We start from the raw sequence: 25,616 nt of genomic DNA, 5'->3' as shown, positions 1-25,616 counted from the left end.
TCCTTCGCAGTGTTCAAATCACTGATGCCAATAAGTTCCCTCTTTAATGCCTAAAGTAGTTCAATTTTAATTTCTGTTACTTGCAGCCAAATAGCCCAGACCAATACAACAATCTCTGGCCTCTGACAGAAAAGGAAAGACAAGGGATTCACTTTTAGAGGATCTTAGGAAGGACCAGTTATTATCATAAAATATTATTAAACATTTTCTATGCATTATTTGTTTGATCTACATCACAACCCCGGGAATTAGGTCAGAGTGGTGTACCGGGGTAGAGTGGGGAGAAGGAAAAAGGGCATCGGGAGTCACCAGCCTCAGAGGGGAGAAATATTTTATCACTGATATTGCCGAGAACTGCTGGTACAGGGTGATAATAAAAAGCAGATGAACTTTTAGTAGGCTTTGTTATTGTTTTTTAATTCTCTATAAACAATGCAGCCCTTTATTCCTGGCACCCTGGGCAGAAACTCACAACAACACCCCCTCCTTGCTAGCCCCTGGGTAGGTTGTATTGTTCCCATAGGGAAACTGAAGCCCAGAGATACTGAATAATTCAGCCAAGATGGGTCTCTCATCACTGGGGAGTGGGGAGTCACGATCCGAACTAGAGTCTGTGCTCGTCACAGCAGCGATTGCTCAGGGGAACTGGGAGGCCATATCCCTCAGCAGATGCTAAGATAGCAGCCACCAAACGGAAGCAGATGGGCAGGCAGGGGGACAAGAGGTCAGCCATCTGCAGGGGATCGTTGCCAGCCCGTAGCTGCTTCAGGATCAGAAACCTAGACTAGGAAAATGCAAGGATTTTTTCCTTGTAATCCTTAACTGTGTGTGTGTTTCCTGCTTTTCAGTTTTTCCCTCTGATTTAATAGAGACCTGTAGGTTATGCTAGCCTGTCTCAGCCATTCCTCGGACATCACTGGAATGGATTTATGTCTATATTTGGATGGAGTTATGGAAGGAGCAGCACCCCTCAGGGCGGGCATGGTTAGAATGACCACACCTGCCCGTCCTGGCTTTTGCCCAATGTCCCAGCATAGTTATTAGTAGGGCCTCTTTTCACTCCCAAAGTGTCCAGGTTCGGATGATAGACTGTATACCTATGGTCCCTCTTTACAGGTGATCTCAGAGGGAATCAGAGTGAGAGATGGATCTCACCCTAGGAAGATTGAGAAACTCTGCTAGATTCGAGGTCACCTAGCTCTCCTGTCCCTCGCTCGGGCCCCTCTGCTCCTGGACAGGTCTCCATTTTTTCTTTAGAGGTAGGGGGCAGTTCTCCAAGAGGCTCTCAGAAGAACAGGGTGTGCTAGCAATGCAGTCCCTGGTTCAGCGGGACATGTTCACAAAAAGTAAAAGCTCACTCAGCTTTGGGAAGGGGGAGTTAATGCTTGGGCGGAGTGGGAAAGCTCCATTCTAAAGAAACCCTCTGGGGGCCCGAGCGGAGCAGCTGGCTGAACTCAGGCTGCTCTGGTCTGAGCTGCACCGATTAATGCTACCCCAGGAGCACTGCCTGAGTCACATTCAAGGTTTTGACTTGTTGCAAATGCTTGGAGATGAACATGAAAGGGAAGTCACGAGATGAAATGTATCAGAAAGCGCTTCTCCTTCCCCTTCCCTCTAAAATTCTTGCTCTAGAAAGAAGGCCTTTCTTTTTTCACATTTTCCTCATCAAGAATGCACTCATAATGATCTCGTCTGCAACGCTGCTCTACTATTTCAAAGCCACATGCAACCATTTACTGGTGACGGCAGGATGTGAGCTTCTCAGGGCAGGGATCCTCTCCTATTCCTCTGGGAACCCCCGACAGCCCAGGGAATGCTCTGCCTCCTAATACCTGTGTTCCTTTCTATTGCCCTGTAGCAAATTACCCCACACCCAGAGGCTTAAAACAACACCTATTTGTTAGCTCACATTCTTTAGGTCCAAGTTTGGGTGGACTTGACTGGGTTTTCTGCCCAGGGTCCCACAAGGCCAAACTGAAAGTGTTGGCTGGGCTGGGCTCTTGTCTCCAGGCTCTTGGGAAGACACCACCTCCAAACTCATTCAAGGTCTTGGCAGGTTCGGTTCCCTGCAGCTGTTGGACTGAAGTGCCCATTTCCATTCTGGCTTTTTTTGTGGGGGGTGTCACTCTCAGGGAGACCTTCACAGATCACTTCTCACGGCCCCCTCCACCTTCAAAGCCAGCAACGGTATCCTTCTTGTGCTTCGGATCTCTCCAACTTTCCCTTCTGTCACCAGCCAGATAAAATGATTTGCTTTTTTTTTTTTTTTTTTTTTTGCTGTACACGGGCCTCTCACTGTTGTGGCCTCTCCCATTACGCAGCACAGGCTCCAGACGCACAGGCTCAGTGGCCATGGCTCACGGGCCCAGCCGCTCCGCAGCATGTGGGATCCTCCCGGACCGGGGCACGAATCCGTGTCCCCTGCATCGGCAGGCGGACTCTGAACCACTGCGCCACCAGGGAAGCCCATAATTTGCTTTTAAATAGCCTACCTGATTGGGTCAGACCTACCTGGATAATCTTCATTTTTTAAGGTCACCTGACTTGGGACTTTAATCACATCAGTAAAATCCCTTCCCAGAAGAACCTAGATTCACGTTTGAGTGAATAAGCGGGGGCGGGGGACAAGCTTGGGGAACCTTTGAATATACTGCCCACCTTTTTCCCTAACATCATAGCTACTAAGTCCCTTACGTATGAACCTTCAAGTTGTGAACTTTCAAAGATGCGAACGTGCGTTCCATCAACATCAGGCGTAAGTGAAACTGCATCGTGCCCTCCGTCTCCTGTTGCTGACGATCCTTCAGCTCTACCATCTCCCACCTCCTCTCCCTCCTCCAGTCAGTAACACTTCTTGCCTGTTCACTCGATGCTAGCCCCTGCATGCCAGCTGTTGTACTGTGCTACTGTACTTTTCCAGCTACTGTACTGAAGGGTCAAAATGTCTTCTTTATTATTTGTGTGTGTTTGTTTTTATGTATTATTTGTGTGAAAAGTATTATAAACCTATTCCAGTGCAGTACTAGAGAGCCGATCGTGTTAGTTGGGGACCTAGGATAACTCTGTTGGACTTATGAACAAATTGGACTTACGAACGCACTCTTGGAATGGAACTCGTTTGTGTGTAGGGGACTTACTGTACTTGGTCAGATGACTTGGATCTCTTCGTGTCCCCCAGGCCAGGTGTCTCCCACACGTTTGGTGTCCAATAGCTCTGTCCTGAATCGCCACCACCTACCACGGAGGTTAAGCTGTCATGACTGTATGGTGGCTGAATTACAATCTTCATGTGCTCCAATGCGTGTCCCATGAGTCTTTTTTCCCCCTATTTTCTAAAGATCCCTGAAGTTTTAGGACTACGGCTTCTGTCTCAGAGCACCTCCACCCACCTCAAGCCTCACTGCCTCTCCCTTTGGCAGTAGGAAACCTGAGCAGCTACTGGAAGCCGAGCCCCTGAGATCTCCTCAACAACACAGAGGCAGTAAACAAGGGCCCTCCCCTAGTAACCTGGGCCCCTGGTTCTGTATGGTTATCCAGGCAGGGAAAGCTGGGTGACATCCAATGAATGGCAGGCTGTGTGTCACACTAGCCAGTTCACAACTATTTATACACTGGGACACTGGCACTTGGCTCTGGAAGGGGTTTCGTAAGAAAAGACACACAGTCTAATGGCAGCAACCGAGGGACGCTTCCTTACCCAGCTCGAGTTACACGTTGTGTTAAACTCTCCCCACCTAGACCGTATGCTGGGTAGGGTTCTTCCATATCACATCCGGCGCTCATGACTCAGGCTGGCAGGAGAGGAGGGTGGTTGGCACACGGTGAATTTGGGCAAGAAGGGACTACAAAAGGCAGCCCAATTTCCCTGAGATGGAAATTAACCACACGGAGCAGCAGTTTTTTGTCAAAATAATATTGTCGAAAGAGGGCACATGGAAGCTCATGAACATTGAAAGGCTCGCAGGGAGCAAGAATCTATGAACTGGCTCTATGCCACAGAAACTTCAAAGTGCAAGCTCCAGCAGGCTCACAGTTAGGGGGAGACAAGGCACCGTTCTCTGCCAGCTATTCAACCAACTCAACTGAAGGCTGGAGGAGAAGTCTAGACCAAGTGCAAAGGCAGCACAGAGCAGAAAGAGAGTGCTTCATGTCAGAGCGCACAAAGGGGTATCAAGGGAAGCTTCCTGGAAGAGGCGGCATTAGAAGGAGCCCTGGAGGTCCAGAGAGGCGGAGCTAGAGGGGAGGGGTGTCCCAAGCCAAGGGATCTGAGCAGGGTGCAGGACAGTGGAGGGAGGGGTCTGCAAATGGGGTACAGATGGAGCTCAGGGGGAGAGAGGCTGGGGCCCAACCCCAGGACCCAGAGCGCCATGAACAGAAGCAAACAGAAGAGTCCAGCCTTCAGGGCTGTTCCACTGTCCTTCACACAGAGGCAGGAGAGCCAGAGATTCCAGATGTTTAGGAAATGTGCTTCCGACAGACCCACCCGTCCCCTGATGTCTTTGGCAACAAACGTTGAATGTGCTTTGCATAGGCCACATCGTATTGTAAAAGCAAAACTTCTAACTGTCCCAGAACTGTCTGGGGAAATTCGTATGATTTATATAAGAATAACAATAATTTCGATTTCAGAAGCAATAAAACCTGTAAGGCTAGCATTACTATCCAATGTTGCCTACCTCTGACACTCAGGGAAAGAGAGACACCAGGCTTGGGATTCCCTGTCCCAAGTATCCAGGGACAGTGTTCAGTCCGCAGCAAAAAAAAAAGCTTGCTGGTATGGACAAAATATTGTCGCCTGCCTTTCAGGTAAACAACAAATGTTGCCTGCCATCAAGCCATCAGCCACTGCGGCCGCCTTATGGTGCCCCCTGAGGGGATTCAGGATGGAGAAAAGCAGGATACTGGCCCCAGATAGTTAAGATGAAATCAAAGGAATGATTTCAATGAGCCCAGACTCATTGCATCTTCCCATATCCCCGAAAACAGTTCACTCTGTGGGTCAGCCAGGAGCCTGGTTCTGCTCGGTGATCATGATTGCTTTTGCCAACAGTCACTTCTTCCCAGGACTAACATCCTTGAGATGTCTGTTTTTTTGTGATTAACGTAATTTTTTTTCATGTTCAACTATCTGGTTTTATTTGTTTGTTTTCGTTTCTAGCAAAAACTCCTGTACAGTAAGTCCCCTACATACGAACGAGTTCCGTTCCGAGAGCGCATTCGTTAAGTCCAACTTGTTTGTAAGTCCAACAGTTAGCCTAGGTCCCCAACTAACACAATCGGCTCTATAGTACTGTACTGGAATAGGTTTATAATACTTTTCACACAAATAATACATAAAAAAACAAACACACACAGAAAATAAAGACTTTTAATCTTACAGTACAGTACCTTGAAAAGTACACTAGTACCAGCTACACCAACGGGCTTTGAGGCTTGCTTCTGGACATCCCGAGCTTGAAATAAAGTACTACTGCACTCTGTACAGTTCTGTAAAGTACACAAAAGCACAACCGCTTGTAGAGGATGCACACACGTGACAAGGTATGCCAGACACATGAACTAACTTACGTGACTGGACACGCGAACACACGTTCACATCTTTGAAAGCTCGCAACTTGCAGGTTTGAATGTAGGGCAGTTACTGTATATCCTGGCTCTTCCCTTACCTCTTTGGGACGGCTCCTCAGGGCAATCTGAGAGACTGATTCCCAGACTATAGTCCTCAGTAAGGTCTCCGAATAAAACGTAACTGTCAACTTTTAGGTTGTGCTTTTTTTTCTAAATCAATACTGGGAAGAAGTGACTGTTGGCAAGAGCAAATCATGATCACCGAGCAGAACCAGGCTCCTGGCTGACCCACAGAGTGAACTGTTTTCGGGGGTAGGGATAGGTTTGAGGGGAAACATCCCTCCTCTGAGCCCTTTTGCTTTTCTGGACCAAGGAAGCTAGTGGCTGGGGTCAGGACTCTCCCTGTGGCTGTGAAATAACGAAATACGCAAAAGGGCTCACAGGGACCCTTGGCTAGGGCTGGCATAAAGGACTGAGCACGGTGACTAAGAGGCCCGCGGACTACTCAGAAGGAGCCTCCCAGCCAAGCAGTCTGGTTTTTGTGTCAATCTTTCCATCTCCCCACTCCACCATCTGGGGAAGGTGGTAAGGAGTCGCTAACTGGGCAAGGAGTAGGCAGCAGCTCTGCAAAAGGAGAGCGGTGAAATCAGCACAGAGCATCAAAGGGATAATTGCCTTGTGTGCAGGGACAAGCCCAAGACCAGAACATTTGGGGCAAATCCGTACCAAGGATGGGGCAGACAGCACCAGCAGGCGTGACAGGCCACACCATCTCATCCACCTAAACAACAGCTCTCGTACCTCGCTGAAAAGCCCCAGAGCCTAACAGCTTTCTCCAACGCTCACATTCCAAACATGACGTGGACTCACTGGAGTGCCGCGTGCTGTAGCCCGGGGCTCTGCTATTCATTATAAAATCGTCACCCCGCAGTCCCCCCTGTGGCCGGCCGGCACCTCTTCTGCTATTTAATCTGTAGACAAAGTACAAATTCTTCATCCTGTTTAGAATGTGCTGGAGTGTGATTTAAAGAAATACATTCCTCTTGGGGTATCATGCTACAAAAATGCCAGAAATGCAAGCCTGAGGGTGGATGATTAACCCTGCTCTCTGTCCTCTGCTGCAGAGAGGCTGCCTGGTGTATGGAAAGAGCCCAGGTTGACATGTAGCTCGGGAAGGCAATTTCAGGCCGTGCTTCGCCTCCCCTGCAAATTGCTAATGAAATGATCAAAGAAATACAAAAGTAGCAGGGACGATGTGCACCCATGCAGAAAAACAGTGGAAGGGGTCTTGAAACGTGGATCCGAAACATGGAGGGATTTCTGCAAGAAACAGTACATCTAAGGATGGGATGAGAATGAACATGGCTCAACGAATACAAAAGAATGGGCTGCCTGGGAAGGAAGTGAAAGGGTCCCCTAAAAGAAGCCTCTAAATCTGCAAGCAGGAAAGAGACTAGGGGGTCAGAAAGCAGAGAAGTGGTCCAGAGTCTGGACCCAGAGAGGCCAGGGGCAGAGCTCTCACATCACCTTGACTTACAGCAGCCAACCTGCTCCACGAAGAGGAGGAAAGGCCGCTTCCAAGGGGCAGCATTCTAGTGAGAGGAGTGAATGATGCCCTTGCCATCTTGAGGTTGCCACAACCAGAGCACACAGCGGCCTCTGCCTGCACAACCTCATAGCCCCTGCCAGCCAACCAGACCCCCAAGCTAGACAAATTGAGTTTCAAAGAAATATACAATGACTTAAATCATCTTCAAGTCTTAATAAATGTTAAGAACATAGGATGAATAAAAAGGTGAGGGAGGGGAAGGGTAACTTAATAGATGAAAAGATTCAGTACCTAAAAAGGAAGGAAGTGATTTGAAAAAGTTGGAATAATACCACCCACTCCATGAAGCACATTCCAAAGAAAGAAACAATATTTGAAATACCAAATCTCAGCGATATTTGAGGAGATCTTTCATAAATAAAAGGAGAACAACCTGAGACCACGAAAGATTAGTTTTAGATAAGAAACATGATTTCAGGATTGAAAACTCAAACGGAGGCAGTACAAAGCGATACTGCTGAAAGCTCAATTTGCTGAATTAGAAAGATCCATCGAGAAACTGCCCCAGACATCACGGAAAAGAAAAAGGAGGGTGAGTGTGATAAGCAAACATCTAACATTCTGAGGGAACAGTCAGGAGATACATCACGGGAATTGCAAAACAGAGCTGACAGAGGAGAGACATTCAAAGAAATATAAGGACTTCTGCTTCCAACCAACACAGAGTAACAGAGGCCAGATTTGCCTTCCCTTCTGAAACAGTCGAAACAACTGACAAAACTACTGAACAGCTGAACACAGAACAGTAGTGCTCAAAAACACTGGACATGAGGCGGTGAAGGAGAGGGATCTGTGAGAGATAGGAAACACACAGGTTGAGCCCTACAGTCCCCAACCACACTACCTGGAGAACTCCAGGCTGCACCATAGGCACAGGGCACCCAGGCTGAGCCCAGCGGACTCCCTGAGTTGAGGAAATCAAGCTGAGAGACCAGGAAGACCAAGCAGCTAGAATCCACAGGACAGAGTACAAGGAGGGAGAGAGGTCCACATAGAGAACCCCAGAGATCTGTAGAGGGTCCCCCTTGAATTCAGTACCCGTGTACTCATGAGAACATGCATGTGAGGGAGACCATCTGAAGGGACAGGGAAAGCACCAACTGAAACATCAGAAAGGACAGTAAAACTTAAACACTGAAAAAACTGAAGTTCTGGATACAAAAACTACAATGTCAGGGCTTCCCTGGTGGTGCAGTGGTTGAGAGTCTGCCTGCCGATGCAGGGGACACGGGTTCGTGCCCCGGTCCGGGAAGATCCCACATGCCGTGGAGCGGCTGGGCCCGTGAGCCATGGCCGCTGAGCCTGCGCGTCCGGAGCCTGTGCTCCACAGCGGGAGAGGCCACAACAGTGAGAGGCCTGCGTACCGCAAAAAAAAAAAAAAAAAAAAAAAAACAAAAAAACAACCTACAATGTCTAAGATAAAAAATTCACAGGATGGAATTAATAGCAAATTAGGTATCACAGAAGAAAGAGTGGTGAACTTGGAGACATAGAAAAAAACTATTTGAAGTGAAATACACAGAGATAAAAGGATTTTTAAGAAGAAAAAGAAACAGAGATAATAAATAAAAGAGAGCATCAACGAACTGTGGAACAACTTCAGCCAGTCTAATATACATGTAACTGGAGTCCCTGAAACAGGAAAGAAAGATGGAGATAGAAAAAAAAATATGAAGAATGAATAGCTGCTATTTTAAATAAATTTGATGAAAACTATAAACCTGAAGACCAAAGAAGCTAAATGAACCCCAAGCGTAATAAACATAAGAAAACTGTACTAAGCCAAATCATAATCAAATTGTTCAGTACCAACGACAAAGAGAAATACTTAAAACCAGCCAGAGAAGAAAAAGCGGAACAAAGGTAAGATGACAGCAGGTTTCTCATAGGGGTCATGCAAGTGACAAGACAGTAGAGCAAAGATACTACCAGAAAAAAACACCCCCCAAAACAAAAAACCTGCAGACCAATATCCCTCATGAACATGGACATAAAAATTTTTAAACAAAATGTTAGCAAGTCAAATCCAACAATACGTAAAAAGTATAATACATCACATCCAGTAAAGTTTACCCCAGGAATGCAAGATTGGCTTTACTTCTGAAAATCAAACATGTAATTCATTGCATGCACAAACTAAAAAGGAAAAACCATACTATTATCATGATGGATGCCACAGAAGTATCTGACAAAATCCAACATCAATTTGTAATAAAAACACTCTGCAAACTTTGTGTAGAAGATAACTTAACTCAAATCTCAGGTCTATGAAAAAACTGAAGCTAAGATAATACTTAATGCTGATAGACTAGATACTTTGTATCATCATAAAAAGAACAAAGATATCCACTCTCACTACTTCTTTTCTACATTATATTTTACATATAAGTTCTAGACAATGCAATCAGGCAAGAAAAAGAATCAATTCTACTTCTATATTCCATCTATTAGAACTTTCAGTGAAAAAATACCATTTACAAAAGCATAAAAATACAAAATACTTAGAGATAAATCTGACAGATGTGCAAGATCTGTACCATGATAATAACAAAATAATGCTGAAAGAAATTAACGAGGAAACTAAATAAATGGAGAGGTACACAGTACTCACGAGTCAGAAGACTCAGTATTGTTTAGATGTCAGTTCTTCCTAAATTGATTAATAGATTTGATGCAACCTCAATCAAAATCCCATCACACTTTTTTTGTAGGATCAGACAAGCTGATTCTAAAATTCATATGGGACTGCAAAGGACCTAGACAACCAAAATTGCTCTAGAGAAGAAGTTGGAAGATGAACACTACCTGACTTCACGATCAAGCTGCAGTGATCAAGACACTGTGGAGCCGGTGTATGAACAAAGAGATCAATAGACCAGCATAGAGAGTCCGGAAATGGACCGACACACACAGCGATAGGTGATTTTTGACAAAGATGCAAAGGCCATTAAGTGGAGAAGGGACAGTCTTTTCAACAAGGTGCTAGAACAATTGGATATCCACATGTAAAAAAACAGAAACAAAAAACGGCTTGTCATGAGCATTACGTGAGAAATATTTGTGAAGTTACTTCACAGAGCACCTCAGGTAGTATGTATATATTAGTTCCTTTCATTCTTGGATTCCAAATAAAACCATTTCTTTCCCTGCACCAGAAAACGCATAAAAATGAAAATCGGAGCATGATAACGTGCTCAGGGACTGCTTCTTGCACTTTGAGTAAATTCTAATGAGTAATGGTCCTCCGTGGCTGCCACTGGCCTGGCCTTTCCCCCGTCGCACTCCATGGCCTTATTCACCTCCCCAGACTCGACAGTACCTTCCCCGCCACAGGGCCTTTTCACGTGTTGGTCCCATGGCTGGGGAAGTTCTTGACACTCCAGGCCCTACAGATTGCTAATCCCTATTCATATCCCTCAGGTCCCAACTTAACAATCATTTCCTCAGAGAGGACTTTCCTTGTGCCACTCTCCCCACTACTGCTAACATGGGAGCCGGGGTCCCCTCTTACTGTGTTTAGACTCCTGTTTTTTCCCCTTAGAACACATCACCATTTAAATTCTATATTCGTCTGACCATGTTTGCTATTTTCCCCCAGCCATACCAAAAGCTCCATCATAGATGGTGACCATGTTTGTTTCACCCACAGCTGTATTTTCAGTTTCTAACACAGTGACGTGTGCTAAATAAATATCTGTTGGATTAAATAAAGACATGCAATTTGCCTCCCAGGAAGAGGTTTCCCCTTCATCCATGAAGACTTAGTGGTCAAGCCCTGGGAGCTGGCTTCTGCCTTGGGCCTGGCTGTTGCCAGTGCTAGAGAGCTGGGACAGTGGCGAATCCAAAGACTTGCTTTGTCAGGCTGTCTAGCACAAACCTCAGCTGCTTTTGTGGGCAAGCCTGAGGATCGTCATCTCCCGCCTCGGGCTTCTTTACTTCGAGGGATGTCGTGGCCACTGCTATTGTCCCAGCCAAGTTCCCTGGATCTCTTGTACAATCTGACCAGCAGATCCCTCTTCCAGCTGCTGGAGGTGCTTCAGCTAACGGCTCGCACGTGCATCTTCTCAGAGGCGTGTGCTTGGAGCCACTTGGAAGCCGCCCGGCCTAAACGTGCCCGGGAGTTACACGCTCCCCTCGAGGTCTGTGACCAATGACAGCCGTCTTCCTTTCCTCCGGGTGGGACAAACTCTGGCACGAGCTCCCTGTGGCTTCAGGCTGAAGCTGACCTCTCCTGAACCCAACCTGGCGTGGCGCCGCCTCTGACCCACACTGCCTCTCCCTCACCATTCCTCTTCGGGGGGCTCTTTTAGGAGGTGTGTGCACGAACCCCCAACCAGGCGTGGTGTCTGGGGACTCCACCTGAGACCAAGGCTGCCGGCTGCAGGGAGTGGATGCCCACGAGCTTTGAGCACGCAGCACAGGCCAGGCACCGTCTTAGGCACCAGCTGTACGCCAACCCTGAGGAGGAAACCAAGGCCCAGGGAGAACCCGGCCTCCGTTCAAGGTTGCCTCGCCGGGCGAGAGTGAAACCAGGACCCAGACTCATGGCAGACTCTGTCTCCCAAGTCCATGTCCTTCACTCGCCACCCCACGTGTGTGTGTTGTATGCGTGTGTGCAGACTCCCAGTCCTATCAGACAAGTCAGCTGTGCTGGTTAGAACAGGGGCTGGGGTGACCAAACTGACTGAGCACAGGGATATTATCCCAAAGCAGACAGGGCTGTCTGCCGAGGCCGTCAGCTCTGCACCCGTGGACATTCCAGAAGGAGCCAGGCGCCCACTCCAGAGGCGTGCTCTGGAAGGAGCTGCGTGATCCAGAGAAGAGTCAGCCCGTGTGACCTCTGAGGTCCATACAATGCACAGCTCTAGCGACTCTAGATCCCCAGAATATGAGCCTTCAACTCAAGGTTAAAGAATGACACTGTCAGTCACTCACTGGAGAGTAACTTACATCATCACCAGAGAGGGGAGAACTGAAACCCACCCGTCGGATCACAGCCTGAGAAAACTGGTGGATAAGAAAAGAAGAGCCAGGACATGGAAGCAACCTAGGTGTCCATCGACAGATGAATGGATAAAGAAGATGTGGCACATATATACAATGGAATATTACTCAGCCATAAAAAGAAACGAAACTGAGTTATCTGTAGTGACGTGGATGGACCTAGAGTCTGTCATACAGAGTGAAGTAAGTCAGAAAGAGAAAAACAAATACCATATGCTAACACATATGTATGGAATCTAAAAAAGAAAAAAAAAGGTTCTGAAGAACCTAGGGGCAGGACAGGAATAAAGATGCAGACGTAGAAAATGGACTTGAGGCCACGGGGAGAGGGAAGGGTAAGCTGGGACGAAGTGAGAGAGTGGCATGGATACATATACACTACCAAATGTAAAATACATAGCTAGTGGGAAGCAGCCGCATAGCACGGGGATATCAGCTCGGTGCTTTGTGACCACCTAGAGGGGTGGGATAGGGAGGGTGGGAGGGAGATGCAAGAGGGAGGGGATATGGGGATATATGTATACGCAGAGCTGATTCACTTTGTTATAGAGCAGCGACTAACACAACAATGTAAAGCAATTATACTCCAATAAAGATGTTAAAAAAACAAAGGGAAAACCGAATGTAGATGTTTTCCTCAATTAGCTTCTATTGAGAGAGCAATAAACAGGAAAGGTCAGTGCTCTGTGTGCATTTCTATTTAACCATTTGGCGTGAGTCACCACCTTTCAGAGGAAATATGTCTCTTTTTAGTGAAACCAAAGGAAACTATTTTAATTTTCTTGATCACGCTGGGGTTTCTGCAATCAAGTTATTTTTAACCAAAGCATTACACAATGTGACCATCACGTGAGAATATTACTGAAACCGAAATCATACCAGCAGGAAGCAATGACTCCATGTGTCTTTTCAAATGTCCTAAACTAACTCCAAATAATTTCATCTGCCTAAAAACAATGCTACTTATAGATTATTTTTGTTATAGTTTCCTCTCATACATGGAAGGAAAAAAAGGTCTTTATTTCTTGAGCATCAAACTTAGGACAAAAGATACCTCATTAAGAAATCAAGACTCTCGCAAACAGGTTCTAAAATGCTGAAGCTGTTCATTTTTCAACCGTGTTGCTACACGATTACATTTTTAACATTTTGTTTCTTTGCTATTTTGATCTTGCTGAAATCCCCCTCCTAGTGTAAAACAGATGGGGCCGGATTATTTGATTGGATTGGGTTTTATTTGGCGGGGGATACACCAGGATACAGCAATTCTCAACCTCTAGTTCACACTGGAATCACCAGGGCTGCTCTTACAAATACAGATGCCTGGGCTTGACCACAACACAATTAATTAAAATCAGAGAAACGTGGTGAAGCCCTGACATTAGAATTTTTAGAACATCCAATAAAATTCTGATGTGCATCAAGCTTGAGAACCACTGTGTCAGGGGCTGGGAATTTAAAAACTTATTTACAAAGCAGCTGTGTTTCAAGCGCCTCAGTTCAAGAAAAGCCAGGATACAGAAATGAGCATGTAGGGAACAGATCTTTAGGGGGTGATTTTAGCGTTTCAGAGAAACGCACCAGTGGTTCTTTGATATGGTTAAATCTGGGCGTGAATTTGAAGCAAGATTTAGAGTTCTCAAGTCTAATTCACATACCTTTATAATGGGATGGAAAATGTGTATGCTGACCTGTTTAAGAACGTTAACCTCAGGCTCTCCCTTTCTCAGGACAGACTCACTGCTCTTGCTAGCTGGGAAAAGACTACTTCTCTCCCTGGATATGGCAGCCCTGCTCCCCTCTCTTCTCAAACCTGGCACAGCCTGGGCAGAGGCCGAGGGCTCCCTCGATTCACCCAGGGAGGCCCTCACTTGAAGGGGAAGCGGCTGGTTCTCTAAGACCAAAGGGGAGAATCCGCTTGGCTGTACATAAATACAATGAACACAAGACTCCCAGTGGCGGCTGTTTCACCTGCATCCCTGGATGCCTCCCTGCCTTCCTGGAAGCCCCTCTGCAGGAGTCTGTGCGCCATTCCGTAACTTCTCTTGCAGAGGTGTGCTCCATGATGAATGGAAAACCCAATCATTCAGTGCCATTCCTAGGCAGGCCTCTTGCAGACTTGTAAAGCTGGGCACACTTAAGTTTTGGACCCTTTCCCAACAAGCTGTTACTCCGGACAACGCAGGACAGGTCCTGAGACAAGGGGAGGCAAGGACAGGAAGAGGAAAGAGTCTGGGTCTGGAGAGGGGATGGGTGCCCTGCCCTAGCTGCAGGGCCCGACTCCAAAGGAAGCCTCAGGAAACGCAGGCACAGTGGCTGCACCAACCTTCTAAGTCCTACATCTGGAAACTGATTCTATACCTTGAAGACGGGCAGAGACAGGCCTGAGCAGGCCAGGTCTGTGTCACAGCAGAACACGGCCCAAGCTGGAGGACAAACTCCACCTCCCCTCTCAGATGTGCCCTGCTTGTTCCCTGCCCTCGGCCATCCTAGCATCACCCAGCTCCCTCTCTAGCTTCAGGCCCTGACCTGGACCCCTGCTCTCTCCCCGTCTGAGCCTGCCCTCAGCCGTGGCGACCTTCCAGTGCTCTCAGCACCACACGGCCTTGGCCCTGCCTCTGGACTGTGGCTGGCTCTGCTCTGTCCGTGAAGACAGTGCAAAGTGGCAGGTCTGGCCCAAGACAGGGGGCAGTGGGCGGGACTCAGTATCACGCAGTGAATCAGGTCGGAAGGAGGGCAGGCAGAGAGAGACGGAAGCCCAGGCTAGGAGCTGGAGGGAGCATGAGAGGCGGGAATGAGACTGCCCGTCCCGGTCGGGAGGGGTGACTGAATGCCAGGCCCCACCAACTCTGAGAGGCTGCTCTGTATCCTGCCTTCGGGCAGGCTTCCCCCTCCTTCAGATGGATGGGGGCGAGCGTCAGCAGGTCCAGCCAGAAGGAAGTGAAGCGGGGGGCGAGCATGAAGGAGAGGAACTGGGAGAGCACAGCCCTACCTCTGCTGAGGCTCAGATCTGAAGGAGCGCCATGCATAGTTGGGGGAGGGGCACGCAAAATCCACCCCACCCACTGGGCTGCAAGACCCAGTCCTGGGGTCGTGACACCGTCGGCTCACGCTGCAGGGTGACCCACAGTTATACACAAGGCACAGCACTGAGTCTCTTTGCTTCCCAGCACTGTACACTGAGCACATTCTGCATTGTAGCCAAGCTGATCATGAAAGCAGGCTGATGGGTCCAAAGGGATCCACTGGGGTGCAAACGCATGACGGGAAGGGATGAGCTTTGTGACTTGATTCAACGTGACAAGTCGGGGCCATTGAGGGGGTACCTCCAGCTCTCCCCAGTCCAACTCACTTCTGGTGGAAGAAACTTGTCAGTGACAATCCAGGCAGCAACAAAAGGTCACCAAAGGCCCTAGATCATCAGCTTTTTAAACATAATTTGGGTAGTGATAGAACTAGGGTCAGTGGATCATCTCCCCCTGTTGGTTTTGCTGCCTAAGCATGTCTTGAATCTCCGACTCCCCTGCACTTCCTGTACTGGGTTGAATGGTAGGTCTGCAGAATGCACATCTACCCAGAACTTGTGAATGTGACAAGATTTGGAAATAGGGTCTTTGCAGCTATAACCAAGTTAAGATGAGGTCATACTCCATCAGGGTGGCTCCTGATTCAGTACATCTGGCATCCTTGTGAGAAGAGGGAACTCTGGACACAGAGACACACACGCCATGTGATGAGAAGGCAGAGATGGGAGTGATGTGTCTACAAGTCAAGGAACGTCAGGGATTGCTGGCCACAATCAGAAGCTGAGAGAGTCTCCCCCAGAGCCTACAGGAGGACTCGACCCTGCTGACATCTCGATTCTGGACTTCTGACCTCCAGAACTGTGAGAGAGTAAATTCCTGTTGTTTTAGGCTGCCCAGTTTGTGGTAATTTGTAACTGCATCTCAAGGAAACTAAGACACCATCCTAACCCCTGTCTGCATCACCGCCCCAGGATAATTCCCACACCCTCGTTACCTTGACTCCCCCCACCCAGGCTGGCTCCCAAAATCCTAAGACAGGTTTTATAGGGGTAAGAAGAGAAATAAAGCAAGCAAGACAGATAGTTTGGAAAACCACTGATCCACATCAGTGTTTAAATATAATTTTAACACGATATAATTAATTTAAATACAATTTTCAGTTATTTAAAAGTGAATGAGGGCTTCCCTGGTGGCGCAGTGGTTGAGAGTCCGCCTGCCAATGCAGGGGACGCGGGTTCGTGCCCCGGTCAGGGAAGATCCCACATGCCGCGGAGCAGCTGGGCCTGTGAGCCATGGCCGCTGGGCCTGTGCGTCTGGAGCCTGTGCTCCGCAGTGGGAGGGGCCACAACAGTGAGAGGCCCGCGTACCGCAAAAAAAAAAAAAAAAAAAAAAAAAAAAAAGTGCATGAAATCTCCACAGTTCTCCAACACAGTCATTAATACTATCCCATATGTCCTGTCGTGCATGCTTCAACGCAGTCCTGTAGGGGGCATATTATTGTCTGCATCTACAGGTGAGGAAACTTAGTCCAGGGAGATTAAGTCATTCACACAAAATAAAGGGCCATGAACTGAACTGTCACCAGGTCCATCTGACTCCAAGCGTAGGGATGCTTCCACGACCCCCAGTGGTCTCCCCTCAGCCCCCGTGCCCACCCCATCTCACCCCTCAGCCGCCCTGGTGAGCACACATGCAGGCTGGGGTGAGCTCTCTCTGCTCTCCTTGATGGCAGGGAAGCTGGCCGTCCAGCCACAATCTGCGACGTGTGTGAAAACAATGCCCAACTCCTTTATCCGCGGTGACACCAGAGTGATAATGAACCCAGCAACCCAAGCTGGAAATCTGTCCAGATTCATGAAATATCGTTCAACATAAAATATGTGAGAAAAACACAAACAGTTCAGCAGCAACAACATGCTATGTATGTAGCAAAGCAAAACAAGGCAGGTTGTATAAATATTTAACAATGAGAAAGAACTGAACTGGCGCCAGAGAAACACCTGGGATAACAGATCTAAGTAGGTTGCGGTTTCTAGTGGAAAAGTCACTAGGAAGACATGAAACTAACCAGCTCGTGATTCTCCGACTGCGCTCTCACGTGCATTTACCAAGCACCTCTGGCGACCCAACTCTAAACGCTGTTTCCGGTGGCCTAAGTGTTTACTACACAACTGGGCAATTTCTAAGGAGCCTGAATCAAATAAACATGCTTTGCTTGCCACTAAAACACTTTATTTCTATTTCAAAACAGCAGAAACCCAATCACAGTGTTAATAGTTGACTCAGATAAAATAAGGATTTTTTTTTGGGGGGGGGGGCACATTTATCTACGTTACCTAATATGGCAAGAAAGGGACTGATGAATGTGTTTAGGAGCTGAGTCTGGCGTTAGTCCAAAGACTAAGTGTGGCTATTCCAAAGAAAATAAGCTATAGATTTGCAAGTATGGTTTTCATGAAGTTACCTTCATGACTGACATTTGGAAACAGACTCTATTTTTCCAGAGCTGATATCACAGGGGTGGACTTCATGGGACCCCTGGGGGACCAATTATTGGCCTGACATTCTTCCCGGAAGGACCCAACTGCGTGGCTGAGTCCAACACAGTTTTGTCCTTGCCCTCCTTTGCAAAATGTTACGACGGAGGCCCAGCTGCCTTGGGTGGGTGAGGCTGAACGCTGACTACCGTCAGCTCTTTTCCCAGGCGGGCCTGCTGTCCTCTGCGGTGCCATGCGTAACTAGTTTGCTTCTGCTCCAGAGGGTCCGTGAGGGCGCAGTGTGAGCCAGCCCTCAGCTCCTTGCTCTCCTCCTCTTGTGCAGGGGAGGATGCCAACTGCCGACCCTGCAAACCTCCTCCTGACCCTGGTGGAGAGTCTGCCATGTCTGGACTGCAGAGCAAGGTCCCAGGGCTGCGCTCATGCCCCTGCCTGGCCAGCCAGTGCCCTGGGCATCAAGCCTCCGAGGGCTGCTCCTCCAACTGCTCTCCCCAAAGGCCTGGCCTCGGGCCTGAGAGCTGGGCAAATCCAAGAGGTCTCTGGGGCCAATCCCACCGCTTCCTGCCGGTCCCAGCAGTCGAAGGATGTCCCCGACCCCAGCAGCTGCAAGACCCCAACCACAACTTGCTAAATTCTTTAGTTCAGGGCTTCTCAATCTAGAATGTGCATATAAATCCCTTGGGGATCTCATTAAAATGTAGATCTTGAGTCTAGGCCCAGGGGGCCTATGATTTCTAAGATGCTCTTAGGAGATGCAGGCGCAGCCTGGGCTCATATCCACTAAAGTGGTAAAAACGTGCTATAAGAATGTAAGAGAGTTTGTTGTAGTTATTAATAGTTCACTGTTAGGGTTGAGTGAGAAAATAAAAGCAAAACGTGCGATGGGTCCCAAAGGCGTCGCCTCTCGCGGACGAGCAGGGAGACTGCACAGCAGATGCGGCATCTTTAACCGCTCCCAGAAACAGCGTGATGACAGGTCAGCCGGCAGAGCCGGCTGAGCATGGCTTCCTGGTGAGCTGCTATCTGTGCCCGGACCACGGCCCGGCCAAATCCTGTGATCCAAGGCTGAAAGTATCTCTGGACTTCAGCGAAGCTCTCGGGGAGATAGGGAAGCTTAATCACAGCTGACTGGGACCTGTGAATCATGCACTGCAGCTTTCCAGCCAAAGGCCTCAGGGACCGACCTGGCTGGGGCTCTCCCCAGATTATCACAAGTAATTTGGAACCATTAAGAAACGGGGGTCCATTCATTCAACAACAGCTGGAAACTCCTGTCGGTGACTGGGAAGGAGAGGCTGCAACCCAAATGGCCTTTCTATGGCCATGCAAAACAGGTAATTGTTGAATGAATGAATAAATGATTTAAAAAAAAATATTTATTTACTTATTTGGTTGCACCAGGTCTTGGTTGAGGCAGGCAGGGTCCTTAGTTGTGGCATGTGAACTCTTAGTTACGGCATGCATGTGGGATCTAGTTCCCCGAACAGGGAGCGAACCCAGGCCCCCTGCGTTGGGAGCACAGAGTCTTAACCACTGCACCACCAGGGAAGTCCCCAATGATTTTTAAAAAGTAGTGACTGGATAAAGAAAGAGGGGGAAAGAGGAAAGAAGGAAGGAAAAGAAAGGAAGGAAGAGAGGGAGGGAGGGAGGGAAGGAGGGAGGGAGGGAGGGAGGGAGGGAGGGAGGGAGGGAGGAAGGAAGGAAGGAAGGAAGGAAGGAAGGAAGGAAGGAAGGAAGGAAGGAAGGTTAATCCAGCCTTGGCTTGCACTCTTTGTGCCTTTGGACAGTCCTAACTATTGCAAAGTTCTTCCCTCTACTGAACCAAAAGGCTGACCCAATTCTCTGAATGAAGGAAGAGTCAAGCAGAAACAGAGCCACAGAAGAGCAGAGTGGGGAAATGGGCCAAATAAACCTAGTCTTGACAAGGCCACGGGTTATCCTCTTCCACGTCTGCTTCCCAGCTGGGGCCGCCAGGCACTTCCTGCACAGCACAGGGTCACCGACAAGGCGTTTCCAGTTTCTGCTCACCAGGATCAGCGCTTTCCAGAGTTCAGCAGCCACAGTGGTGGTGAGTGGGTGGGGTCTTGGGATAGATCATGGAAGATACAGAGAAGGACTCGCTCTCTCTGCACCCAGCTCTGTGCTGCTTGCCCTCTGACCCCACCCCTCGGGCACATCCAGTTATAGTCAGAGGCTCTGCCACCACCTAGAAAGCCTGGGCCTCTCCTTGGTTCCTCTCCTTCCACACAGTGAGCTGGGGCTCAGGTCACTCCAAGACCCACAGTAATTATTTTGGCAGCCCCTCCCTCCATCAAACTTTTACCTGATCACTGCCCTCCTTCGTAACTGACACTGGCTCCATCTTCAGCTCAGAATCCTGTAACCCCAATATCCCCAGCATTCCCAGCAAGAGGAGAAGGTGCTCCCCGTTCTCCAGGAGAACGCCCATCCTTCCCCATGGGCATCACTTCTAACACCCAGAGCCTGGCTCTCCCAGCCAGGGCCAACTTTTAGTGACTGCCCTAATTTCCTCTGGGAAATCACATCTCCCCAACTCTTGGGTCCAAGTGCCTTGGATGGAGAAGCTCAGACTCCCTAGCCACCGGAATAGGGTGTCCCAAGCTGATCCAAGAGAGCCAATCCTGGGACATTTGCTGGAAGTACTGGGAAGGCTAACAGTTTCTGCTGGTGTTGCAAAGCCAGTCAAACATAAACTTAGAGCTTCTAGTAAACACCTTTTTTGTTATATGAGGAGAGCCTGGGTGAGAATCAACCCTGCCTGGGAGCAGCCCCACTTCTGGCTATAGTGTATATCCAAAAGGACTGCAAGCAGGATCTCAAAGAGCTATCTACACTCCCACGTCCACTGCAGCATTGTTCACAATAGCCAAGATACAGAAACAATCCAAATGCCCGTTGACAGATGAATGGATAAAGAAAATGTGGTATATACATACAATGGAATATTATCCAGCCTTAAAGAAGTTAGTCTTATCATTTGCGACAATAGGTTTGAACCTAGATGACAGTATGCTAAGTGAAATGAGCCAGTCACAGAAGGCCAAATACTGCCTGATTCGTCTTATACGAGGTGCCTAAAGTAGTCAGACTCATCGAGGCAGAGAGGGGAATGGTGGTTACCAGGGGCTGGGGGGAAGGGGAAATGGGGAGTTTGTGCTTAATGGGTATAAAGTTTCAGTTATGCAAGATGAGTATGTTCTAGAGATCTGCTTTCAATACTGTACCTATAGTTAAGGTACATATAAAGTGGAGTAAGGAGGGATCTCGTGTTCAGTGTTCTTAGGGAAAAAAAGGAGAGAGAGAAAGAGGGAGGGAGGGAGGAAGGGAGGAAGAAAGAAAGGAAGGAAGAGAGGAAAGGAAAAAGAAAAAAGAGCACAAGGAACTTTTTGGAGGTGAAGGACGCCAAGACCACCATCCAGGGTCCACTCCAGGGACATTTCTGTCCAAATGTGGTTCACTCTGCCCCTTTAAACATTGCCAGACACATTAAGACTTCCCACAGACAGAAGTGTCCACCCAACTCTGGTGAGCCCGCTGGCTAAACCCTTGACCCAGAGCCTGACCTGCCCTTGACCATCACTTCCCCCACCAACTGCCCCAGCTGGGTCTCCTGACTGGTTTCAAAAAGCCACATCCTGTGTTCAAACACTGAAGTCTGGAAAAAGACAGCTCTTTCCACAGAAGGTGATTTCAGCTGTCAAACCAACACTTCCTGGCTGCTTTATTCCCCTTTCACATCCCTCCCAGATATCTAACTTTACAAGGTGTGTTCCCAACGATTTCTACAGGGAGTTCTCTAATTCACCCCAGGCTGGGGGATGGCAGAGCACGTCTTTCTTTGCGTCTGTTTCAGCGCCGTTGTTTTACAAGTACGGTCACGTGTCACCATTTCAGGAGACACGAGATAAGCACAATGTAGGCTCTGTCCTCACACCTTAAGCCTTTATCTTCTCCCTCCTTTTCATGTATCGTCGATAACCAACACTGAGAAAATGACTATTACCGTTCAGAAACAGTGGTACTGCTGTCACTTTTGACAACATCTGATTCAGTCTTATCATAGGTGTTATGGACTGGACTGTGTCCCCCCTAAATTGATATCTTGAAATCCTAGCCCCCCAGAACCTCAGAATGTGACTGTATTTGGACACAGGGCCTTTAAGGAGGTGAATAAAGTCAAAAGAGTATGGCCCGAATCCAGTAGGTCTGGTGTCCCTATAAGAAGAAAGAGGGAGTGGGACTTTCCTGGTGGAGCAGTGGTTAAGAATCAGCCTGCCGATGCAGGGGACACAGGTTCGAGCCCTGGTCCAGGAAGATCCCACATGCCGTGAAGCAACTAAGCCTGTGCGCCACAACCACTGAGCCCGCGCTCTACAACCTGCAAGCCACAACTACTGAGCCCGTGCACCTAGAACCCGCGCTCCGCAACAAGAGAAGCCACTGCAGTGAGAAGCCCGCGCACCACAACGAAGAGCTGCCCCTGCTCGCCGCAACTAGAGAAAGCCCGCACGCGGCAACGAAGACCCAACGCAGCCAAAGATAAATAAATAAAGAGGGAGAGACACCACAGATGTGTGGACACAGAGGAAAGTCCATGTGAGCACAGAGTGAGAAGGCGGCCGTCTACAGGCCTGGGAGAGAGGTCCCACCAGAAACCAAACCTGTCAGCACCTTGATCTTGGACTTTCAGCCTCCAAAACTGTGAGAGAATAAATGTCAGTTGTTTAAGCCACTCAGTCTGTGGTATCTTGTTATGGCAGCCCTAGCAGACTATACAACGAGCAAAGCACTGCCTCATTTGCTCACCAGGCTTCCGCTGAACGCCTACCGCATGCCAAGCACTGAGTAAGGCTCTGCAGGCAGACACAGAAGCGGATGAGAATCCAGCAGCTCTCAGTGTGGCAGGAAGAACACCACTGCACAAACAGACCTATCATAAAGGGGAATACAAGTATTACGGTATAAGTCAGCTCCACTATAACGCTTGTTTTGGAAACGCAAATCTGTTCCAGTGCTGTTGATCCATTGGGGGACAATCTGAGCAGAATGTGAATTTTGTGTTTGCTTATGCATGGTTTCATCTGCAAGACATACTAGATGAACACAGAAAGCTGCACCCAGCTGAACTCAGCCACATAGGAATTCACAAAGTGCACACGGCAGCTGCCTCAGTTTCCCGTGTGTGTTGTGAGCCATAACCTGTCCAGCATCTGGTGTTACAGTTTTTGATTTCTGCCTGATTTCACAGGCCTCTCCTCACACCATTTCACAGGAACACCCAAGTGGCAGCCCTTCTGAGGCTCGCTTCGGTAAGTAAACTTCAAGTCAGTTTCAAGGTCAAGTGCCGTATTTATGGTGGTAGTTATAAATTTCTTCACCATCGAACGTGTCAAGCCGTGCCCCCGTTTTTATCAGGTTCCTCGTTTTGTTCTTACCTGTCACTGACAAATTTTTGAGTGTTGTGTTCCTAGCCCGCTTTCTCCCACTGAGCCCTGTGGGTTTTGTTTCATAATTCTGTTTACGGCAGTGATTTTTATGACATGCATTTTGGCTTAGAGCAGAGCTGACTGTATTTAAACGTCTCAATGAAAAATTTCATTTCCGGTAAGTAAGGTCTGGGAAATCGGTGCCTGTAATCAGGTTCACAAATAATCATGCACTTGAGGCGTAACCCTCATTTCAGAGCATGTGGTGTGACTAATGTGTCAAGAGTGCTTCCTAGAGGCGACATGCCCTAATTGCAGGTAAAATATAGGAAAAAGATGATGTATTAAAAATGAAGTTTTGGGCTTCCCTGGTGGCGCAGTGGTTGGGAGTCCGCCTGCCGATGCAGGGGACGCGGGTTCGTGTCCCCGTCCGGGAGGATCCCACGTGCCGCGGAGCGGCTGGGCCCGTGAGCCATGGCCGCTGAGCCTGCGCGTCCGGAGCCTGTGCTCCGCGACGGGAGAGGCCGCAGCAGTGAGAGGCCCGCGTACCGCAAAAAAAAAAAAAAAAAAAAAATGAAGTTTTAAAACATTACAGGATGAATGAAGCTATTACACAAGCTAAGTCAAATACATCCCTCACCTGTAGGCAATTTTTTCTGACCTCCAGCTTCCTGATATGTTTAATGAAAGAAATTTTTCTCCAGGGAAAAGTCTTGAGAGAGACAGAGAGAGAGAGAGAGAGAGAGAGCTACACTGACCTGTCATTGAGTTTTCTGAGGTGCACAGCTGCTCTCTCAGCTTCTCCACATCGTCAGGATGCACCTGTTCGTAGAGGGTGCTCCCAAACCACTCTGACTGGGGCTGGTTCAGCACGGGGGTAACGGAGTCAGACACATAAATCACTCTCCCTGTCTCAGCCGCCACTACAAACAGAAATCCATCAGCCGCTTCAAGGATGAGATGCTTCAGTTCCTGGGAAGAAAAAATCATGATTAGGACCAAGCATGGACAAACCCAGGCCAATTAAATAGTCTTATTAGCAAACTTCAACTTTTATTCAGAAATTCATTGTGATACACAAACAGTTTTGGGGCTTTTGTTTGTTTGTTTTGGGAAGATGAGCTGTAAAAATGCACGAAGCTTATACTAGTCCTAAGATACAGCTACTCCAAACACTGTTAACCCTGTCTTAACCAGCCCTTTCTTAGGGAGAGAGGAAATTTCCAGCCCAGGGGAATGAGAGAGCAAGAAGTGATCACCAGGGAGGTGTTGTGTTGTCAGAGGTGTGAATGGCCTCACCTACATATTCAAACTGCAGTCACGTCATTGGAGCAGAAGGGCCCGGTACACACGGGGCTCATGGAAGGGAGGGAGGGACCATGGGAAAGTGGGAGGAGAGAAGGAAAGGCACCAGGTGTCTCCCCAGCCACCACCTGCCACACTCAGAGTGCACTCATTCTTCTTCTCTTCCTTCCTTTCTGAGCTGAATGCTGGCGGCAGATGTAAGAGTATCACCTTACATCTGCATGTCTGTCAAACTTTCACGACTCCTTGACAGCCAACATCTCAACATACTCTCAGAGTAATCCCAGAAGGTGGCGGGGCACCTAGCATTGTCCATGTCACTTTACGGTGAGAAGAGAGGCTGACTGCACCAGCCCTGGAGTCACACTCACAGAGCTCATGACTGTCAGTGAAGGCAGGAAGGAAGCTGCTTGGGCTCAATGAATGGGCGGCAGGAAGCCTGGCCATCATCCCGAGAGGGACATAGAGGGGGCAAAGTCAACTCTGTTATAAAGTCTTCTCTTTGCAGGGCCTGCAGACAGCTCAGGTGTGGCTACCTACCCTGTCATTCTCCCATCAAGCTCAGGAGCCCTTTCCTGCTGAATGAAAGGGGCTCTGTTCCTGCAGGAGTTGGGGGGCTATCTCTTCCCCGTGTGCTGGGGTCCAGAGCCGCCTCTCTAACAACCTCACACACGGCTCAGGGCCCAAAGAACAAAGGGATCCTTCCAGTCAGTGGTTGGCAAGCACTTTTTGCTGGGAATCCTTTGTTCACGTGTAATCTTAGGTGGAAGCTCCTCTGTAACAACAGAGTAAGGGCCATCTGCATGGAGGCAAAGATGTGGAGTCTAGAGCACCTGACCCCACCCTCACTGCCCGTCCCGAGGGGGCTCCAAAAGCCCGAAAATTAGAAAATGTGAGTCTGCTGGGGAGCAGAAACTGGGGTGATTTGCCAGTGTCTCTGAGCCCTTGACTGAGTCAGAACTGTAGCATCCTCTGTCTGGGAATCTAGGGTGGAAGCAGGCTGTACAAGCATTTTTTTAAGGGAAAGTTTATTTTGTCCATTTCTCTTGCTTGGCACTTCTGCTGTTCCATGTCTCTTAGATGCTTACTCAGTTCAGAAGGTTGGGTCAGCGGTTTTACCTTCAGTATGGAGAAGATCTTGCCAACAGGAAGGACGGTAAAA

General features: G+C 48.4%; 1 protein-coding gene across 5 annotated transcripts in view; it reads right to left on the bottom strand.

Moving 5' to 3' along the window:
• ARNT2 (aryl hydrocarbon receptor nuclear translocator 2) overlaps positions 1 to 25,616 on the bottom strand; it is a 198,852-nt gene that overhangs the window by 102,438 nt on the left and 70,798 nt on the right. For all 5 annotated transcript variants that reach the window (XM_032622321.1, XM_032622323.1, XM_032622325.1 and 2 more), the window contains one exon: positions 23,908 to 24,121. In XM_032622321.1, the coding sequence (XP_032478212.1) occupies positions 23,908 to 24,121 (214 nt within the window). The remainder of the gene's footprint in view (positions 1 to 23,907; positions 24,122 to 25,616) is intronic.

This window comes from Phocoena sinus, chromosome 2, assembly GCF_008692025.1.
Source record: "Phocoena sinus isolate mPhoSin1 chromosome 2, mPhoSin1.pri, whole genome shotgun sequence".
NCBI lineage: Eukaryota > Metazoa > Chordata > Mammalia > Artiodactyla > Phocoenidae > Phocoena > Phocoena sinus.
This window is presented reverse-complemented; position numbering and strand designations above follow the sequence as displayed.